General features: G+C 44.2%; 1 protein-coding gene across 1 annotated transcript in view; it reads right to left on the minus strand.

Moving 5' to 3' along the window:
* Positions 1-8,485: 8,485 nt before the first annotated feature.
* LOC123171056 (uncharacterized) overlaps positions 8,486-23,409 on the minus strand; it is a 55,659-nt gene continuing 40,735 nt past the window's right edge. The window contains exons 2-5 of the mRNA XM_044588720.1: positions 13,979-14,181; positions 11,610-13,552; positions 10,106-11,096; positions 8,486-9,215 (exon numbers count right to left, since the gene is read on the minus strand). Of these exons, the coding sequence (XP_044444655.1) occupies positions 8,954-9,215; positions 10,106-11,096; positions 11,610-13,552; positions 13,979-14,181 (3,399 nt within the window). The 3' untranslated portion in view covers positions 8,486-8,953. The remainder of the gene's footprint in view (positions 9,216-10,105; positions 11,097-11,609; positions 13,553-13,978; positions 14,182-23,409) is intronic.

The raw sequence follows: 23,409 nt of genomic DNA on the forward strand, positions 1-23,409 counted from the left end.
CACAAGAGAGGGGGAGAACATTGTATTGAGATCCAAAGAGAGAGAAGAAGCCATCTAGCTAATAACTATGGACCCGAAGGTCTGAGGTAAACTACTCACACATCATCGGAGAGGCTATGGTGTTGATGTAGAAGCCCTCCGTGATCGATGCCCCCTCCGGCGGAGCTCCGGAAAAGGCCCCAAGATGGGATCTCACGGGTACAGAAGGTTGCGGCGGTGGAATTAGGTTTTTGGCTCCGTATCTGGTAGTTTGGGGGTACGTAGGTATATATAGGAGGAAGAAGTACGTCGGTGGAGCAACGTGGGCCCCACGAGGGTGGAGGGCGCGCCGAGGGGGGTAGGCGCGCCCCCCTTCCTCGTGCCTTCCTGGTTGCTTTCTTGACGTAGGGTCCAAGTCCTCTGGCTCACGTTCGTTCCAAAAATCACGTTCCCGAAGGTTTCATTCCGTTTGGACTCCGTTTGATATTCTTTTTCTGCGAAACTCTGAAATAGGCAAAAAACAACAATTCTGGGTTGGGCCTCCGGTTAATAGGTTAGTCCCAAAAATAATATAAAAGTGTATAATAAAGCCCAATAATGTCCAAAACAGAATATAATATAGCATGGAACAATCAAAAATTATAGATACGTTGGAGACGTATCAAGGCCATGAAATCTGAGTGGGATCCATGTATAAGAACAAAGTATGGACTTTGATTGACTTGCCCGATGATCGGCGAGCCATTGAGAATAAATGGATCTTCAAGAGGAAGACAGACACTGATAATAGTGTTACTATCTACCAAGCTCGAATTGTGCAAAAAAAATTCGACAAGTTCAAGGTGTTGATTACGATAAGATTTTCTCACTCGTAGCAATGCTTAAGTCTGTCTGAATCATGTTAGCAATTGCCACATTTTATGAAATCTAGCAAATGGATGTCAAAACTACATTCATTAATGGATTTCTTAAAGAAGAGTTGTATATGATGCAACAAGAAGGTTTTGTCAATCCTAAAGGTGCTAGCAAAGTGTGCAAGCTCCAGCGATCCATCTATGGACTAGTGCAAGCATCTCGGAGTTGGAATATACACTTTGATAAGTTGATCAAAGCATATAGTTTTATACAGACTTGAGGTGAAGCCTGTATTTACAAGAAAGTGAGTGGGAGCACTACAACCTTTCTAATAAGTATATGTGAATGACATATTGTTGATCGGAAATTATGTAGAATTTTCTGGAAAGCATAAAGGAGTGTTTGAAAGGAGTTTTTCAAAGAAAGACCTCGATGAAGCTGCTTACATATTGGGCATCAAGATCTATAGAGATAGATCAAGACGCTTGATAAGATTTTTTTAATGAGTACATACCTTGACAAGATTTTTGAAGTAGTTCAAAATGGAACATTCAAACAAGGAGTTCTTGCCTGTATTGCAAGTGTAAAGTTGAGTAAGACTGAAAACACGACCACGACAGAAAATAGAAAGAGAATGAAAGTCATTCCCTATGCCTCAGCCATAGGTTCTATAAAGTATGCTATGCGGTGTACCAAACCTTTTGTGTACCTTGCCATGAGTTTGGCAAGGGGTACGATATTGATCCAGGAGTGGATCACTTGACAACGGTCAAAATTATCCTTAGAAAACTAAGGAGATATTTCTCAGTTGTGGAGGTGATAAAGAGTTCGTCGTAAAGAGTTACGCCGATCCAGATGACTCTGCGTCTCAACCGGGATACATATTGAAAGTGGGAGCAATTAGTTAGAGTAGCTCCATGCAGAGCATTGTAGACACAGAAAAATTGCAAAATACATACGGCCCTGAATGTGACAAACCCATTGACTAAGCTTCTCTCACAAGCAAAACATGATCACACCTTAGTACTCTTTGGGTGTTAATCACATAGCGGCGTGAACTAGATTATTGACTCTAGTAAAACCCTTTGGGTATTAGTCACATGGCGATGTGAACTAATCACATGGTGATGTGAACTATTGGTGTTAAATCACATGGCGATGTGAACTACATTATTGACTCTAGTGCAAGTGGGCGACTGAAGGAAATATGCCCTAGAGGCAATAATAAAGTTGTTATTTATATTTCCTTGTATCATGATAAATGTTTATTATTCATGCTAGAATTGTATTAACCGGAAACTTAGTACATGTGTGAATACATAGACAAAACAGAGTGTCCCTAGTATGCCTCTACTTGACTAGCTCGTTAATCAAAGATGGTTATGTTTCCTAACCATAGACATGTGTTGTCATTTGATGAGGGATCACATCATTAGAGAATGATGTGATGGACAAGACCCATCTGTTAGCTTAGCATTATGATCGTTGAGTTTTATTGCTATTGCTTTCTTCATGACTTATACATGTTCATCTGACTATGAGATTATGCAACTCCCGAATACCAGAGGAACACCTTGTGTGCTATCAAACGTCACAACGTAACTGGGTGATTATGAAGATGCTCTACAGGTGTCTCTGAAGGTGTTTGTTGGGTTGGCATAGATCGAGATTAGGATTTGTCACTCCGTGTATTGAAGAGGTATCTCTGGGTCCTCTCGGTAGTGCACATCACTATAAGCCTTGCAAGCAATGTGAGTAATGAGTTAGTTGCGGGATGATGCATTACGGAAGGAGTAAAGAGACTTGCCGGTAACGAGATTGAACTAGGTATGATGATACCGACGATCGAATCTCGGGCAAGTAACATACCGATGACAAAGGGAACAACGTATGTTGTTATGCGGTTTGACCGATAAAGATCTTTGTAGAATATGTAGGAACCAATATGAGCATCCAGGTTCCGCTATTGGTTATTGACCGGAGATATGTCTCAGTCATGTCTACATAGTTCTCGAACCCGTAGGGTCCGCACGCTTAACGTTCGATGACGATTTGTATTATGAGTTATGTGATTTGATGAACCGAAGTTTGTTCGGAGTCCCGGATGAGATCACGGACATGACGAGGAGTCTCGAAATGGTCGAGAGGTAAAGATTGATATATTGTAAGGTAGTATTCGGACACCGGAAGGGTTCCGAAGTGTATCGGGTACATACCGGAGTACCGGAGGGGTTACCGGAACCCCCGGTGAAAGATATGGGCCATATGGGCCATAAGAGGGAGGCTAACCAGCCCACAAGGGGCTGGTGCACCCCCCCACAAGGGAGGAGGCCGAATTGGAGTAGGGAAGGGGGTGGCGCCCCCTTTTCTTCTCCTTCTCCCTCTCCTTGCCCCTTTCCCTCTCCGGTAAAAGGAAGGGGGTCTGAATTGGACTTGGAGTCCTAGTAGGACTCCCCCCCCCCATGGGGCGCGCCCTAGGGCCGGCCTGCTCCTCCTCCCCTCCTTTATATACAGGGGCATGGGGGCACCCCATAACACAAGTTGATTTCTTAGCCGTGTGCGGTGCCCCCCTCACAGATTTCCACCTCAGTCATATTGTCGTAGTGCTTAGGCGAAGCCGTGCGTCGGTAACTTCATCATCACCGTCATCACGTTGTCGTGCTGACGAAACTCTCCCTCGGCCTCGGCTGGATCTAGAAGTTCGAGGGACGTCACCGAGTTGAACGTGTCCAGATCGCGGAGGTGCCGTGCGTTCGGTACTTGATCGGTTGGATCGCGAAGACGTTCGACTACATCAACCGCGTTACTTAACGCTTACGTTTTTGGTCTACGAGGGTACGTGGACACACTCTCCCCGCTCGTTGCTATGCTTCTCCTAGATAGATCTTGCGTGATCGTAAGCAAAATTTTGAAATACTACATTCCCCAACAAAATCTTGCAAAGCTTCCCAAGCTTTTTACCACAGAAATAGTCATGTTGGGATTTTGGAACCTCTGGACACAATGTAATGACAAGATCTTCAGACAGCAACAATAGTCTATGCAAGCTTGGCACTTCTATTTTAAGAAAGATCTTAAATTGCTCAGGTTCAAAGTGAAAGAGAAATATTTCCAGGAGCTCTCAGACTGGATTAGACGCAACTTGTAATATAATGATCATGTTTCCTAGAGCTGGCATTGGCTAGACCCTTTGGGGTTCACCATGTAATTTGTAACATAATTTTATTTTAATATAGTTTTACCGTAGAACTATTGTTCTACGGTTTTTGGGTAAAAAAACTAGTCACCATTTGCCAACTTATTACTGAATCTAACTTGCCTCATTTGGAAATGGTTCAATTTATACTCTTGAAAGGCCTGTAAATATGGTTATCTAACATAATATTCCAGAAAGCACTATTTTTATACTCCCTCCATTCACTTTTATAAGTCGTTTCAGACAACTGAAAATGAGCTACTTTGCACCTTGTCTAAAATGTCTTCAAAACCTTATAAAAGTGAATAGAGGGAGTAGTAATATTAGTTAGATAATACACTTCTAGAGATCTCTACAATGATATATTTGATAATATTAAAATATACCAACACATGTGAATACACACAAATATATACATATGTACTATACAATTTATTTATATACAAATTTCCAATTTTTATTTAAACACAAGTTTTGATTAAACATACAATTAAAATTTCGCAGAGTTGATTTTTTTAAGTGAAACACATTTAAAATGATACAGAAGGAATGACACAAGTAATATTACACAACGTTGTTATGTGGTTACTCAACTAAATAATGGAAATTAAAGTCATTAATGTATTAGTATGATAAAATAGTTTTAGATAAACATTTGGTATAAAATTCTTATTTTAATGTGCCCCGGCTCCAAAAATTGATTGGACGCCCCTACTTACACGACGAGTGATCAGCCATGAGAAGGATCAACGCACGGGCTGCTGTGGTGGTCGACGGACATTGTGGTGCCCCGTGGCAATTTTTTATGCTTGTTGATTACCTCCATGGTATCTTACTTGGCACTGTCCTCAGGGAGGACCCTAATCTCAAGTATATTCGTCTGCCTGTGAAGGTTCCCATTGGTGACCCGACAGACCCTGAATTGGGCACTAGCCCGCATCTGTTATTAAGTGTGTGCTTCACCCGAGGAAGCATTTTTTATGTTTATCGACATTGTTTGCACCACGGTCCTTGTTGCAGGCAACCGAACACCTGATTCTTCTAGATTTGCCACCAGAGTGTGAGGCTAAGGGCAGAATATATGACATGGGAAAAAGTTCTTGAGTTGCACGATGATGACTCTGGTCTTTTCATGGATATGGCCATCTTCCATATGTCGTGCCAGAATTTTCCTCTCGTGAGTATGGAGGATCTTTGTCTGCTCTACTTTGCATCGAGAGATGATGGTGATGCCAACGGTACCGGTGCCGATACATGGATTGTTGCAATTGACTTGTTCAATTTTTTTTGGAATCATCCTTTATATGTACGCAATCATCCTCTACATATGCTATAGTAGACGGAATTTCCAACTACTATGATGATGGTGACATGGCATCCAAAAACATTGTTGTTGATGATGCATTCATTCCGTGTGAGATTTTCAAGTACATGAAAGAAGGTGACCCAAACGAGGTTGGACATGTCTTAAATTGAATGCTGAATACTTAACCACCAATATTGTTTTAAATATATAGATTCGGATCTTGAAAACCATATTCGTATATTTGTCTTGAGAATTAATTTCACACTATTATAGTTTTGTTCTTGTTGACTTGGTGTACATGTACCTAGTGCAATGGGAACTAGTGGTCAAGTTATATTATGAAGACTGTATCAACGTCCAAAACACACCAATTTTGGGTACCGGATGGAGTACATAGCATGCCCAAGTGCAGGGTGCAAATTGCTACAGAATCACAGAAAGTACATGTACCATTTTATTTTAATGCATGTTCATATATCAGTCTGTTTTTCTTTTCTATTTCAAAAAATTGCATGTTCTTTTAATTGCATGTGCACCCCTGCTTATTTTTTTGCTCAACCTTCCTAAAAACTTGTTTGCAAAAGGGCTCAACTCATCAGAGTGACCAACATTTAAGTTTTACTTTATGGATCATTCTCACATAATTCATGCTTGAATTAGTTGTGCCTAATCCATTGCTTTATTTCGTCATGATAATGTATTGATTTTGGGAACTTTTTCTTAGAATATGTAATCTTGAGAAGAAAGATACTTTGAACTAAAACCACCACACTTATTTTGGATCATGGGGAGTAGAAAACAATGTTTTCCAGATTTTTTTTAGCTATTATCTTAGGAAGAAAGATAGAAAATAAAATAGATGCAAGTTCCCGTTGTTGATACTTGACCCGGTGTTGAGATTCCAACTGTCTACCCAGTTTGTGTGGCAAACTAGCAGCAATAGACTTTGTGGTGTTTTTTTAAATGGAGGCAAAAGTTTTTGCCTCATATATTAATTAAGGAGGGGAAAGAGTTTTGTTACAACACACCTTTACAACCAAAAGCATTACTCCCCCAAAATTATGTTTCCTAACTTCTTAGCTCCCGCTTTGACCCAAAGTAATGCCTCTTTTTAAATAACATTTAAAAGAATGGGAGGTGGAGCACTCTTCTGACGAAAGATACGTGCATTTCTCTCATTCTAAATTTTCCAACTCACAAGCATGGTGAGAGAAGCCATAGCCTTTTGATGAGGAATGTTGGCACCCGAAGAGTTGATCCACCAATCTTGGATGGAGTTTTTCAAGTGCCATGGAGAGGTATCAATATTCCCAATATGAATCCAATCATTGACGAGGCTCCAAAGTTGAAGCATGAAGCGACACTTGTAGAAAATATGCGGTCCGGATTCTTGTTCTCTCTTGCAAAGTGGGCTTTTATAGGCCGCAATTTGGCCACCCTCTCTTTGCCAACCGGACGGCCGTCCAAATCATATCTTGTATTACTAGCCACACGAAGAATTTGGCCTAGGGGCAATCCTTCCACACCGCTTAGTCCATAGGGGAGAGAGTGTTCCCTAAAATTTTGTGCCTTGTAAGTGGATGCCGCAGAGTAGTGGCCACTAACAATGTGCTTCCAAAGAATGTCATCCTCCACGAGACTGTCCAATTGGAAGTCGTAGATGAGGGACCAAAGGACCACAAACTCATGGATTTGATCGCAAGAGAATTCGGGAGTGAGTTTGATTTTGGCAATCCAAGCGTTCTCCATAAGTGACTCGCGCACCTTCCCCTTCTTCCTCGAAGATGCTTCAAAATTAAGGGGGGCAATATCTTTCGGCTTCCTCCCAAGAACCCAAGGGGAGTCCCAAAAGTAAGTCCTCGCGCCATTCCCAACCGTGGTGGGGGCGGAGGAGTAGAAGAAATCGAGGTCCACTTCATCACAAGGGTTGCCCATGCCCACCCAAAGCTTGGAAGACTCTTTCCATTCATACCAAGGCCATCTCAACCTAAGTGCCTGCGTGAATTTGTTGGTGTTGAGGACCCCTGGTCCTCCATAGGCCAAGGGGTTGCACATGTCTCCCAATTGACCTTGCATTTACCTTCGGTAGTCTTGTCCGTCTTGGACCACAAAAAGGCCCTTTCGAGCTTGTTAACATTGTGGATCGTGCTTGAGGGGCAATTAGCGGTGTAATGAAGAACAACACCTGAGAGGTTAACACCGACTTGACGAGGTTGGTGCTTTCGATGGTGGTGATGTTTTATCCCTCCCACGGGACAAGCTTCTTGGCCACCTTGTCCACCAAGAATTGGAAGTGATGGAGAGTGGGAGATCCAAATACGTGGTCTTTCTCTGTCGGGCTATGGCGGAGGCGGACGGCGAGGGAAGAGGGATGCAGAGAGGGAGAGAAGTGGATGGGCTTGGGCTGACCATGCGGAGAGGGAGGAATCGGATGTGGCTAGGGTTGGGGGTTGTCGTCCGGCTTAAATAGCCGGACTTTGGCCCTCGGGCGGTGAGTCTGAGCGGCGCCACGCGGTGTTCACATCCTCACTAGAGAAGATGCCCGTCGAACTGTTGGGTTTTCGGGTGATTTCGTGTGGAACCCGGTCGTCAATTCGACGTGGCAGACGCGCCGGGCCGCCCCATATTCGCCCCAGATTTGAGCTGGATATGAGAGATGCCGGTCAGCCCCTACGTTTGAGACCGGTTTAAGGTGTCTGTGTGGGCCGTTTCTTTTTACACTAGGTCGCTCGTCCTAGTGTTTGAGACCGGCTTGAGGCGTCTGGCCATAGATGTGCGTAGAAGGTTAGCTCGAGTTCAAGTGCTTAGAGTTTAGGCTGTGACAGTGTCTAGATGCATTGAGGGTCCTTTTAACTGGCTGTGCTGCACAGAAACTTCTAAGTAAATTGCTGTGCCTTAATACAGCACTGTAGCATTGGAATTTTTTTATCAAATCCTGAAAATGTATACCCTTATTCAGAAATTTTACAAATATTACCCCATCGTCCACTTGTAGAACGAAGAGAGACAGCGTTCCTATGTTGGTCGACAAGGTCTTCTAACGGCCGAAAATGCCGATCCACCACCGGAGACATCTCTTCGTTCTCCACACGACCGAAGAGCTGGATTTTATTTTCCCGTGGACATAGACCTACTATACTCGCTACTCCGACACACATAATCCACGCATCCAGAAGAAGAGGCTGAGAACAATCATCAACTGTTATCTGAAGGTGTTATTAATTGGAGAATACTACCCATCACAACAATATTCAAAGGGATATGCTCCATGTTTTCCACTGTCCTACACAGTCAATGTTGTTCTTTTTCTCGATAAGGAGTCAATGTTGTTGTAACAAAACAGATCCAGTGTTCTTTTTTTTCACAAAAAAATGAGTTTCTCATGGACAGAAAAATGGTTATGTTCACCGCAAAAAAAGAAAAATGGTATGAACAGTGTGAACAGACCATCCGACCTGCAATCTACATGCTGCAACCGATGCAAAGTCCTGCAATGACTCAGCTAAAGCAACAAAATTGGACGTGATGACTACGCTGTGTATCTATCTACACTTGGCAATTGCCATGCTTGCTAATCTCAAACTTGAGCATCCTTTCTCGTTGTCCATCTGGTCTGGTTAGTTGGTGGGTAGGCTCACAGATATGCCTCGGCCATCCATCCTCTCATAGAAAAGCATGTACGCCTCGCACCCGAGAACTTCTTCTAGAGGGACTTCCTTGATGTCGCGATCGGTTGCGCAAACCCATGAGGAAGAACCACTGCTCTGCTGCTTGCGACCTGCCCTCACATAAGCAACGTAGTGCCCTACATTCAAGGCGTGGCCATGGTGCTCAATGACACCGACTAGGCGATAGCTGGAGTTACCTTTGTCCTCGGAACTGAAGAGTAGAAAAAAGTAATAAACAGTTAGACCAGGTGCAAGGAAACTGAAGATTAAGCTGGAGTACCAACAATGCAATGCCTTTCTTCAAACAACAAACTGGATATTTGTTGACAAGAAAGCTCTATCAGATTAACAAAACAATATGGTGTATCTCAAGTGACTGATTACGTATTTACTAATCATAACTCTTAGAAATAAAGGCTCATACTAATACTCAACAGGCCATTCAAAGATGTTAGGTTTGTATATATATAAATAATATAACATCCATCCAATTGCAATTCTAAAACCAGAACTATACTTAACAATCCAAACTTCAAACAGATTTTATACACTACACCCAGGTGATGATAATATAATCATAACTTGGTCAGTGATACTGATACACTGCCAAGGTGAATAGAGTTTGTGCTCGACGGCCTCGACATCAGATACATATTCCAATATGGTATCCTATACCAAAAATGAAAAACTAACAGTTTTAATCAATGGCACAGGGTTCTGGTCCATATCAGGCTATCAGTACACACTCAAATTAAGCTGATACCTTCAGACAATTCAATTAAGCTTGCAATTATCACATCCTGACAAGTACGAAATGCTAGTCTGAACCCAGAAAAAAATTGTAGTCTGAACCTGAACCTATAAAATAGTTTACAAGATTGCATATAACTTCCTGAAGTCTGACATATTTTTTGTGTTTAAAACCTTCATTTTTGTAACCTGCAATGCCGGTTTTTGCAGAGAAGGAATACTCTTAAAGCTTTTGTAGAAGCAAACTATGAAACAAAATAGTTACTGGATTTCTAAAGGTAGGAACTTAACGGAACAGGCATAAAAGAACAACCTTAGAAATTGCTGTGTAGAATTATCAGAAGTCGGTACCTGGGGTCCATGAACGGTTCTACATGAAGAATCTCCTTAAAGCTCACATGTCCTCTCGTTTTAGAAAGAGCATTGGTGAATCTCTTCAGTTGAATGGTTAGTACAGGTGGCAGCTTAGTAACCAATTGTATTTGAAAACCACCAGTCCCATGTTTCTGCTCACTTTGGTTTTCTTCCGCTTGTTGTGCACTATGATCATCCAGCTTTACCTGCTTCCCACTGCCTTCGCTGGTATCCTGACTATCCTGGGTACTCAACAGGTCAGTCTGTTTATGAGTTGGAAAGGAACTAGGTGCAGCTTCCTGACTTTCAGGTTTTCTATTGGTAGTGCAGCAAGAGGCCGAGTTCTTTTCATCATAGCTCATCCCTGAAGTGATTTCTTCACGAACTCTGTTCTCAGAAAGAATAACTTGATGATGTGCATCTGAACCATGTGGTTGTCTACTTGGAGAAGTACATTCTACCAACAAGCTATTCAAATCATTAGATCGCTCACTTGGGCATGTTTTCCTGTCTGATAGTTCAGTCTGGTCTCCTTCAACTGTTGGATTTACATTGGTACTTGCTATCATCGGTTGACCATTTTCACTTCCATTTGTTCTCGGCAGCTCAACAACCTTGGAACAGTTACCACATTTCCATCCCATTCGACAATAGCAAAGAAGTGTCAAGCAGTCCTCGAGCGATGCAACAGAGTTCATATGTACTGCCTCATCATCAGTAATATCACTGCTCTGAGCTCTCCCCTTGTCTTCTGTAGTAGGTTCTACTGAGTAAGTGCTCTCCTTGGCTTCTATATCAACAAGTGGAGGTGGACCAGTATCTTTTGGACTGTGAGGATCTACTATTGATTCATCCATTCCTTCAGTGTCATCAAACAAGTTAGGAATGAAATCAAGAGCTTTTATTGGCACTTCAATGATCTCTCGTGGGACATCATTCTTCTGAGTCTGCAAACGACCGTGTGCAACATCCTCCACTTTAGTAGAATCTGCAGATTCAAGCATACAGGGATTTAGCTTTATCTGCATTAGCAAGATCATGCAACCAGAAACCCTCATCCTTTGCATATTTTTAGAATCTTTAACCACCACATTCTAAGGTCTCTTTTCTCGACAATAACCATACACGCTTAAGTTAACCAACCATTTTAGAGCAACACTTATTTTATGAAGGTAAGGACTCAAGACCCTGAGTTATCTTCAAATGTCAATTCGAACTACTACACTATAGCATACACTTTTGCCATGATAAGACTGTTGAAACATCCAGCCCAATTTTTCGTAGCCACCCCGAAGGCTTTGCTGCTACTTCTTTATTCCATATGTAAAATGGCATCAACAATTTTCTCTGCTTAGCTATCACCAGAGCTCCATTTCCAAAAGTGTCATCTGTTCCCGTGTTCAGAAAAATAGCTAGCTTGTATTAGATCTCACTATTCCACACCTGCGGGCCTGTTCCACATTCTATGTTTTAAGTTAGCTAGAGGAGCACATAGACTTACCAACTTGTGAAGGCTTGGGTATTTTCTCCATGGCCTCATCTCCAAATTCTGAACCAGGAAACTGAGAATCACAGCCTTCAGCAATTGTTTGAATCTTTTCTCCATCAGTCTTGTCGGTTTGTTGGAATAGTTCCTTACGAGTCTTCGTCGGAGATCCACCGCTTCTGGTCATTGGTGGTAACGTAACACTTCTGGCTGGACAATCCTTTGATGGCAGTGCCAGTTGGAGCTCATCGAATTGCAGATCCAAAACTGAATTAGTTGAGCAACTTATGCAGTATAAGGTCTGACGCAGCCAGCCCCCGAAAATGGAATTGCCAATTGGACGAAACTCTGCACCCCCATGCAATTTGTTTAGGTCCTTCGTCTCCTCCTCCAAAGCAGTGCGCAAAGATGTAAGAAACTCTTGGCTGTCCTGCATATAAGAGCCCTTGAACTGTGGATTAAACACCCGCATACCTTCCAATAGCATCTCTGGATCCAGCGCGTGCCTGGCATCATTTGTGCTGCTTGTCTCCACAAATAATTGCTTCAGGTGCAGACCAATGCTCCCCAGCCGAGCACCCGGTCCTAAAATCGTTGTCCTCAGCTCACCGAGCGCAAGGAGGCACTGAAGCAGTGCATTCATGTAGCATGTGTTTCCAAGATTCGGCAACCCTCTGATAACACAGCCATTCCCATTAGCATACCCAGACGCATCATTGCCGGTCACTATTGCCCACGAATCCTTTGCATAACTCTCGGGCACCGTTCCCCACACATCCCATCCATTGCTGGCCCACATTGCCCGCTCAACCCTTTTATTTCTGGCCAGAGCTGCCCACTCATCATCGCTCAGCTTGTCCTGACCGAGCTTCAGAACGTGCCCACACTCGAAGCAGTAGCCCTTATACGGTTCATCGTACCACAGAGCAACCCAATGGTAGTCCCTGGTGGCGTGCAAGCGGGCGTGTCCCTGCGGATTTTCCATGCCCCCCTTCTCCCCGGTGCAGAATGTAGAGGTGCACTCCGTGCACACCATGAACCTAGCAGCAGCTCCCCTCCAGGTGCAGGTGGTCGTGCACAGGAAATGCTCGCACTCTGGGAGCTTCTCGGCGGTCTTGATATCAAGCACCATATCATCCAGCTCCTCCCTGTCCTTGAACAAGTGCTCGCACGACCCGATGTCGTATGTGCAGTCGCTGGTCTCCTCCGCTTCCCCAGTCGATGGCGACTCGCTCAACAACACAGGTGCCTTGGACGCAGGCAGGTCCAGGTGCGGGTATTTCTGCGTGTTCTCAGGGTTCTGCGGGTTCTTGCCCCCCGTCTCGCACCCATCCTTTGCAATGCCGGACACCGATCCCCAGCCATCCTTTGCAACGCTATCCCCCAGTCCTTGCTGATCCTTTTTGTTTCTGGCCGCCACTGCATAGTCATCTTCGCTCCGGTCACTGAGCCTCATACCGCGCGCACACAAGAAGCAGTATCCCAAATTCGGTTCATCGCACCACTGAGCAACCCAATGCGTGTTCTCGCCGGCGTGCCAGAGGGCATGCTCCTGCGGACTTTCCCTGTTCACCGGCCACCCAGAGCAGAAGAATCTGGAGCAGTCTATGCACTTCATCATCCCTTCGTTGCCCTTCCAGGTCGTCTTGCACTTACTAAGATGGCACGTCCGGCGCACCTCCAGCTGCTCCGTGAGATAATACACGTGCATATCCAGGAGTTCGCGGTCCAAGCGTATGTGCTCGCACCGCCCGCCGTCGCCGATACTGTCGCTGCTGGTCCCCGCCTCCGCTTCCCCGGACGATGGCCACTCGTCGCTCGACTCCGTCGGAGACGCAGGCGCGTCGCTGCATCCAGGACCAGCCAGCGGGTCCAGGCGCGGGGATTTCTGCGGGCTGTCGGACGCCTCCTCCGCCCTCTCCCTCTTCTCCTCTACCATCACGCCTGTCGCCTGGAAACTAGGAAACAACGAGAATGAGTCGAGTGAATTCTGAACCCCCAAACCAGAACCGTACGGACTAGAGTTAGCAGCGCCTGAAGCAAAAATCCTGAAGAATCGGAGAACGAGAAAAAACTTCACCAACAAGTCGAGAAGAGATCCAACATTCCGCTAGCGAGGCATCAAGAGGTTCGCAACATACGGTGGAAAAGCAACCGAGAACGCCAGCGAGGCGGAGGACAAGGAAAACCTCCCCCGTCAACACACGAAGAATCCGAGCATTGCGGCGGAGAAACACGCAAGAGCGGCGCCGCGGATCCGATTCGGGGACCGAGAGAGAAACCCACCGGTCCACCGACACCACGCGATTAAGCAAGCAAGCAAGCACGCGCGCACCCAGCGACTCGGCGGAGCGGGATTCGGGGGAGAAGGAGGCGGGCCTTACCAGGAGACGGCGAGGGAGAGGGCCTCGGAGGAGGAAACCGAGCAGCCGGGGGAGGCGTCCGCGACGAGGCCGAGAGAAGGTGGAGGAGGAGGAGGGAGGTGGGGAGGAGCGGGAGGCGGTTTCGCTGGTCGGGGACGGTGGCGGGCGCCGGGGCGGGTTTGTTGGGCTGGCTGAGGAACTGTTGCGGCCGTGCGTGCCGAATGCTATGCTTGGGGGTTTGTTGACGGCGCTAATCCTCTCCTTCTACGAAGATCACGAGTCCGCGAATGCGTGTGGCAGCGGGCCAGGCCCGCTGGGCCTAGTTCCGGAGACCCATGTCCAGCTTGATCTCCAAAAATAAAATGAGCCAACTTTTCTCAAATTAAGTAAATAATAATGAGCCAATTGTTTGACAAAAAAATAGTGAGCCACTTTCTTACACTAGAAAAATTAATGAGCAAAATCTTTCTCGAGAGATTTAGCGAGTGAATCTTTTTCTTCTTGTTGTTGCATGTATAAACGCAACCGACATCACACCATAAAAATGCCCCACATAGATTTAGGCGCCGGAGATGAACTCCAAGCGTGAATAGCGATGGCGATATGTACAAGACATCGGAATTTGGTGGCGGAGGTACGGTTCTGAGGAACCACAATGAAAGCTTCATAGCAGGAGTGTGCCATCTTTTTTCCTTCGGTTGCCGATCCAGAGCTAGCAGAACCGCTCGCTTGTCGTCGTGCAATCAAACGCCATGGAAATCAATGTGAGGAGGCTAGTGTTGAAGACTGATTCTCCGGCGGGGGGGGGGGGGGGGGTGTGATACGTAAGATAACTGATCAAGTTAAGGATCTGTCTGCATACGGGCATGTGGTTCAGAAAATCAAAACATTACTTCAAACTCTTGATGATTTTGAGGTGGGCTTGGTGCGTCGCTTTGTGAATAGCGCATCACATGTAATGGCAAGGGAAGGTTGCACTAAAAAACTTTTCTTGAACAACAGAAGGCGCAGGAAGCGCCAAACTTTTTATTCGGCTCGATAGCAATGTACAACATGGATTACAAAGCCCTGAAACTGAAAATTAGAAAGAGGAGAAACTATAGGGTAGGTCATATCCTTGTGAGCTGAAGCAAAGCAACATATGTCAGGTTCAACATGTGACCTAAGAAACTGATGAACTACATTATGAGCAATTCCATTTATCTCTCTTGAAATATGAAAGATCTAAAGAGTAGAACAAGTCAACTAAAGTTTTCCTGATAGTCCAAGGAGTAGAAGCCTTTGAAATTCTCCCATTCACCGCAACCGAACCCAAGGAAAGGCAGTATGTAAGAAACGTGGGTTGGGTAATGTGAAGAGGTGTGTTGGTGATGGATGTGGATGCCTCGAGCTGCACATTTACTTCATATTGATCCCGCGACAAAGGAAGATAAACTCCAACACCGGTAGTTGATCATCCCTGAGATAAACCTGGAACATTTTTACATTTAAAAGTTGCATCCGAATAAAATTTGGGCCCTGCAATACAAAGATCAGATTTAAGTGTTTGACCCTGCAAAGGAATTTGGATAGTAGGAGTTTAAAGAAGGATTGGAGCATGAGGCTGGAAGTGATGAGAATTATTAATAAGATCACAAGGCTCAAGAGACAAAGCATTTGTTGCAATATTAACATAGCCCTAGTAGGAAACCCTAACAGGAATAGTTAGTCAGTGGCGCAGCATGAAAATTGGACACTGATGCTATTTTCATCAAGTACTACTAGCGTCGGATCGGAGCATGTAACTAATACGGTATAGTTAGTGGCGTTGAAAATCTGGTGGATGTCCGTAGTGCGCGGCGCCCACCAGTCTAGCCAATCAGGAAGTAGTACAATCGCTGGAAAAGGAACACGCGGGTAGTACTTATGATACTACGGGCATGGGACGAAGTTTGGTTTGAATTTAGTGGGGTCGGCCCATGTGATCAGCGCCACAACTTAATGAAGCTCCAAACATCCACCTGATGCCCTGCAAGACATACAAGGCTATGTAGCACTTTCTGGAAGTATCTCAATTAGTCATCATCCAAACGAAGAGCAGAGAAGAGTATTTATATTAGCGCTTCTGTCACACATAAGGTGTCACAATTCTTATGTGAAGTAACTACTTGTGATTCTGCAAATATTGTTACTATCCTGGTGGACAAATAAACAAGAGCGATAAGAACAATAGGCTTGTAGTAACAACAATAAAAACACTTGAAAGTAAATAACATAGAGTTGTGTTTCCTGCAATGGAGAAATCAGGCACAGAGAGATTTCATTTCATGGTATACATCGAGTTTGCCAGTGCGACGGTAATACCAATTACCTTGTATCATGTTTGTAGTGTTTTATATGTTTGTTCTGTAGGCGGATCACCCTAAGGTCATGGAACTCCTCCTAGCGGGATTACATTCCACTCTATGGTCCTGCTTCGCTGTTGCCACGTGTGGTCGTCTCTACAATTAAGGTCCTCAGACCGAAACCAAGCAGTAATTTTAATGGATCATCATTATCTCATATTGTCTTTGGTCCTCATAGATGTCTCCACCTATTACGTCAGAGGTCACAGATTTCCTAAACAATATGTGTTAATTGTGTAGTTCTTGAGATCATGTTGCCTAGGCCCTTAAGTTGGACAACACACATAGAGTTCACCAAAGTATACCAACGTACTAGACAGATCATAAGACTACAAACACAAATGATGACATATAGATCAAGCACAAGTGAATCTTACCACTCACCTACATCTCCCACGCCTAGGTTACTCATGCATCATAAGAGAATAGCCAATCACACAAGAGATTGAACCCGTGAAAACCATACTGATAATACAGTGAAGATCCACAATAAGATGAAATGGATAATTCAAATAGCCTTGATCTCCAGATGAATAATAACAGAGTTTACAACTTGTTCTTACAACTTGGAATTCCTCTTACAATAGTGAAGGATGAGAATGATGATGAAGATGGAATGACCAAAACTAGGAAGATCCCGGAAGGTTCTTCGGACCTCTCCCTTCTTTGTTATGGAAGTGGTGGTGGCGGCTAGGGTTCTCTCCTCCCCTGGGTGCCTTCACGAAAGTGTCTTGTATAGACTTGGTGGGACTCCTAGCACTTCATACGACCACCCATGCGAGCGGTTGCACTTGCATGGAAGGCCGTCCTTTGCTCTGCTGCGCTAGATGGCTTGGCTCTCCACATGGAAATTGCTCGAATTGACTTGATTTGTAGTAATCCCCCTTGCTCTCCTTCCATAAATGATATTTTCTACCAAACAATGGAAAAATGGATTTCCTTCTCTTTTGAAGGATTAGCGTTAGAAATAACAGAGAAGTGGCAAGAATCCGGTGAAAACCAAATAGGAATCACTTGAAAATGATCACAAATTCTCGAGCCATTAACTCCCCCAAGCTTAACACTTGCTCGGCAAATAATAAATCATAAGACTGAAAGGGATCTTGACATGGCTAGGAAGAAGTTTTACCAGCTCGAGAAGATATGATATATCCATTGTCACTTATCTTGCAATTTCAGTTAAGAGAATATTTGCATTTGAATAGCTCATTGCCTAGCCACGTATAGTCTCCTACACTAGTTATAATTTCTCAAACCAAAATTTTCGTAGTTAACCAAGTGCTAGGCAGGCAAAAATGTTCCTCTCAATAGAATGGATTTTCTTTTAGAATCTTTATAAAACAAATGCAACTAGGGAGTTTCGGAAGAGAAGAAAGCAAAGAACTCAAACATTTCATTCACACCCACAAGTATCTCCTAGTCAGGACTCTCAAGCACTTCTCTCAATCATTATTCTTTGGAACTTCAATCTTTGGTGACGGGGTTATGCCAAAATTTACTAAATGCAATGGGGTTCCGTTGTGGCGGAATTTTGTGCACTATGGATCAAGAAGGGTTGTCTCTTTTGAGCTCAGTGATCAGTGCTCTTATTTACCCCATACGCACTTCTTTGGAGAAGATCGATCATTTACCACTCAATCTCCAAATTCGTGACGGTGTTGCAGTTATGTGAGTTATCGCAACATATAGCAATGAGACATAAAGCCAGTAAGAAGTTGGAGCTGCATGATTTTAGTATCGAGAGCAAATTTTGGCATAACCTCAATCACTTGAAATATTCATTCCTCCAAATAACTCTATTGATCGGTCTTATCAAGACATTCAAATTTAGTACTATGGAGTTGAATTGCTTGAGTGCTAGTTCTGTTCAAAAATCCGAGCCCCTAAGTTCTTTAGAATTTCTTTTTAGAGCAAAATCATGCTTCATAGCAAGGTTTCACTAGTAAATTTGAAGTTGGGAGTTATGACTAAATGATATTCAACTTATGAGGGGAACAAAACTCAAGTGCAACAAGCCAAATGAAGATACTTTCTTAAAAAAAATTGCGAGAAAATGGATTATGCATATATTATACCTTCTCACGTTGGTTCACTTCTTCTCCGTAGTCAAAGCTCCACTTCGTTTTCTTCATTTCCAACTTGCTAGTGGTGAACAAATCTGTAGGCTTGAATAAAGAAAGATACAAAAGAAGAGAATTCCAACAAGACAAGAGTAAAGTTTGCTCTTCAAATTTATTATGCAAACTGAAAATAAACATGCTAACAAAAGAAAAGGAAGAAAAATAAAATATCCATGCATGGATAACTAGGGGACGAGCTCCCTCAAGCTTATTCTCTTGGCCCACTCTCTAGTCCATGTCCTCATCATCGTGGCCACTCAGAGCAGTATGAGGCCATTGCATCTGAGATGGACCACTAGAGGACTGACCTCCCAGCTAGGGTGTGGCTGCTAGAAAGTGAAAATAGAATGCATACCCATTAACTAGGTGGATGTTGTTGTTAGTCTCATGGAGGTCTGTACGGATCCCTCCAACTTGTTGTTGCAGCTGCTGAAACTCTACCCTAGGCACGTAGTCAATACCCTACCCGTAGTCTACATGCGGAGCATACTGGGGTGGATTTCCACACGCATTCTGATACGTCTCCAATGTATCTATAATTTATGAAGTATTCATGCTATTATATCATCTGTTTTGGATGTTTATGGGCCTTACTAAACACTTTTATATTATTTTGGGGACTAACCTATTAACCGGAGGCCCCGCCCAAATTGTTGTTTTCTTGCCTATTTCAGTGTTTCGAAGAAAAGGAATATCAAACGGAGTCCAAATGGAATGAAACCTTCGGGAGCGTGATTTTTGGAACGAACGTGATCTAGGAGGCTTGGAGTTGAAGTCAGGGAAGCTTCGAGGTGGCCACGAGGCAGGGTGGCGCACCTGCCCCCCTGGGCGCGCCCCCACCCTCGTGGTCCCCTCGTGGCTCCCCTTACCGACTTCTTTCGCCTATATATATATCCATATACCCTAAAAACATCGGGGAACAGAAGAGATCGGGAGTTCCGCCGCCGCAAGCCTCTGTAGCCACCAAAAACCAATCGGGACCCTGTTCCGGCACCCTGCCGGAGGGGTGATCCCTCACCGGTGGCCATCTTCATCATCCCGGCGCTCTCCATGACGAGGAGGGAGTAGTTCACCCTCGGGGCTGAGGGTACATACCAGTAGCTATGTGTTTGATCTTTCTCTCTCGTGCTCTTGATTTGGCACGATCTTGATGTGTCGCGAGCTTTGCTATTATAATTGGATCTTATGATGTTTCTCCCCCTCTACTCTCTTGTAATGGATTGAGTTTCCCCTTTGAAGTTATCTTATCGGATTGAGTCTTTAAGGATTTGAGAACACTTGATGTATGTCTTGCATGTGTGTATCTGTGGTGACAATGGGTTATCACGTGATTCACTTGATGTATGTTTTGGTGATCAACTTGCGGGTTCCGTGACCTCGTGAACTTATGCATAGGGGTTGGCACACGTTTTCGTCTTGACTCTCCAGTAGAAACTTTGGGGCACTCTTTGAAGTACTTTGTGTTGGTTTGAATAGATGAATCTGAGATTGTGTGATGCATATCGTATAATCATACCCACGGATACTTGTGGTGACATTGGAGTATCTAGGTGACATTAGGGTTTTGGTTGATATGTGTCTTAAGGTGTTATTCTAGTACGAACTCTATGATAGATTGAACGGAAAGAATAGCTTCGTGTTATTTTACTACGGACTCTTGAATAGATCGATCCGAAAGAATAACTTTGAGGTGGTTTCGTACCCTACAATAATCTCTTCGTTTGTTCTCCGTTATTAGTGACTTTGGAGTGACTCTTTGTTGCATGTTGAGGGAGTGTTATATGATCCAATTATGTTATTATTGTTGAGAGAACTTGCACTAGTGAAAGTATGAACCCTAGGCCTTGTTTCAAAGCATTGCAATACCGTTTACACTCACTTTTATCATTAGTTACCTTGCTGTTTTTATAATTTTTGATTACAAAAACCTATATCTACCATCCATATTGCACTTGTATCACCATCTCTTCGCCGAACTAGTGCACCTATACAATTACCATTGTATTGGGTGTGTTGGGGACACAAGAGACTCTTTGTTATTTGGTTGCAGGGTTGTTTGAGAGAGACCATCTTCATCCTACACCTCCCACGGATTGATAAACCTTAGGTCATCCACTTGAGGGAAATTTGCTACCACTACAAAAAAAATACACTTCCGTGATGATACGTGTTTGTCACAGTAGGTCGCGTTTTTTGTCATGCATGTACATCCATGACAAATTTATGACAGAATCAAGATAGTCATACCTGTGCTGTCGTAGAAGTGTTCCATGACATTACCAAAATTATCATCACGGAAGTGTCCACTTCCATGACGATAAATCGCGCGTCACAGAAGTGCTTTCGTCAAGGGTGACCGACACGTGGCATCCACCGTAACGGAACGGCGTTAAGCTATCGGGTCGGGTTTTGGATCCGATAACCCGTTAACAGCCCCGACCAATGGGGATTTTCCACGTGTAAAATCATCATTGGCTGGAGGAAACACGTGTCGGCTCATCATTGGGACAGATGTCATCCACTCATTGGACAGAAGGCGCCTATGATACGTCGACACGTGGCACGGCCCAACAGAGGCCCATTCCTGTGAAAAGGCCGGCCCGTTTGACTTGGTCAAAAGGTGGCGGCCGGCCCATGGAAAGCCTGTTAACGGCCTGTTCGCATATAGCCCATTTACAGCCCGCTAACCCAAGGCCCGTTACGCCCTATCCAAATTAGGCCCAGTAGCGTCATCTGGGCCATCCAATATGATTCTAGCCCGTTTTCACTTCTGGCCCATGTATGGCCCATGATGTCTTTCGGCCCATATGAGGCCCTATGTAACTCTTGGCCTATTAACGGCCCGTGGTGAAACTGGCCCGTAATGAACAGTGTATCACTTTACACCCATTAACGGCCCATGGTGAAACTGGCCCGTAATGAACAGTGTATCACTTTATACCCATTAACAGCCCGTTATTCCGTTGGGCCGTTTCCAGCCCATGTTATCTTTCGGCCTTCTCAGAGCCCATTTATTCTTGGGCTCATTTCCAGCATTCGTTTACTTACGGCCCGTTACTGTAATTTTCTTCTTGTGGGCCAAATTCAGCCCGTGGTTACAGTCGGCCCGTTTGTGGTCCGTTAATACATTGGACCGTTTTCATAGCGTCATCAAATACGGCCTATTAACGATGGCCCGTTATGGTCGGCCCATGAATGGACAATTCCAACTCTAGCCCGTTTACGACCATAATGCGGTCTGTTTGGCCCATGTTTGGCCAATCGATTATACGGCCCGTATAAGGCCCATTGATGATACGGCCCGCAGAAGGCCCATTGTTTCTACGGCCCATAGAAGGCCCATTGTTTCTACGTCCCGTAGAAGGCCCACTGTTTCTACGGCCAGTAGGAGGCCCAGTGTCACTACAGTAAATATTAGCCCATGGTTATTGTGGCCTAGTTTTAAAAACTAGGTTATTGCAGCCACTAGCTAACCGCGGAAAAAGAACTGCAATGACTACAAGCAAACAAATAAACAAGACAACAAGGAAATAAATAAGCAAGCAACTAACGCTAGGCTATCACGGCTATTACACATATTACATCCACTGGGCATCAAAGTTCGCCACCAGTGCAAATATAGGGAACAAAGCAGCATATCATATACACTGGTTGTCAAAGTTGGCGACCAGCGCAAATAAACGCCGCAGCAAAACAAATCCAGAACTGAAACGACTTCAGAAGATCTCAAGAAACAATATCCTGGGTACCCATAATGCTGGCAAGATGCTTAGCAAGCTTATTAACTTTCTCTTGTTTGGCGCTTAAATCCTCCAGCGCTTGCTGTTGCACCAGAAAATATGCATCTGAATTCTGCAGGGACTTCCTCAGTCCTTCAGCTTCCTGTCGCAGCACATCCGATCGATGTATTTCAACTTGAAGTTGAGACTCAAGAAGACGAACTGATTCAGGCAGCGAGTTCGAAGAGCTTGTGCCAGCAGTAGTGGCCAGTAACTCGAACACTACATCAAGACAGGACTTTTGGGTTCCCTCACTGTCGTCAAGATAGTTTTTATCAGCTTTCTTGGAGACCAACAGGGATGTCTCACTATCTTGAACCTTATCTGCATTACTTCCTTTACCATTGGATAACGCGGTACTGTTCTCCAATATTTTGTCCGCATTCTAATAGAGAAACAAGCAGACACATCACATGTTTACCATGTTGTATATGAAACTCATTTTGGTAAATGAGTTCAGTAGTAAAGTGGACAGGATAACAGCATGAAACAAACATATATCTATGTACCATGGTCACTTTATGGTCTATATCATTCTAGTTTTTGTTGCCAAATCAAGATAGAGACACAGTTCAAATAATATTTGTTCAAGACAAAGCAGAATAGACAGAATATAAGTGTGGGTAACTATAGAGCAATAACAACACTTGTAATGTGCATGACATGAGAACATAACTGTTTATTCAATTGAAACTGAAATCAACATAGAGCAGGTTACAACAGCAAACCAGTTAAAGAAACAGGTTTAAAACATACTTGTTGCGCCATTGGAGTTTCAATTCCATCCTTCAAATTTGAAAATAGTTGGTATGAGTAAATACAGTAATGCAAGAGCAAAGGAGTATGAACCATAGCTACAGAACCTGACCTGAGAATAAATCTTCTTCTCCTTTAAGCGTTGAGTTGGGATTCGGAGTGGTGGTCCTCGTGCTTTGGGCACTGCAGTTCCCTTACTAACTGCTCGTGTTTGGGTGCTCTGTGGTGGAGACGGTGCTGTGTCAACTGGAACTGGGTTACTATCTGCCGGGGTTGGGGTTAGAAGGGGTGTAGCTGGTTCTCTGTCCAACTGGGTAGGGGTACAATCTGCGAGAGTCTGGGTTATGTGTGGTGGATCTGGTCCTTGGGCAAGTACAACCATGGTTCTATCTGCATCAACTGGTAGCACTATC

The sequence above is a fragment of the Triticum aestivum genome, chromosome 7D, assembly GCF_018294505.1.
Source record: "Triticum aestivum cultivar Chinese Spring chromosome 7D, IWGSC CS RefSeq v2.1, whole genome shotgun sequence".
Lineage (NCBI taxonomy): Eukaryota > Viridiplantae > Streptophyta > Magnoliopsida > Poales > Poaceae > Triticum > Triticum aestivum.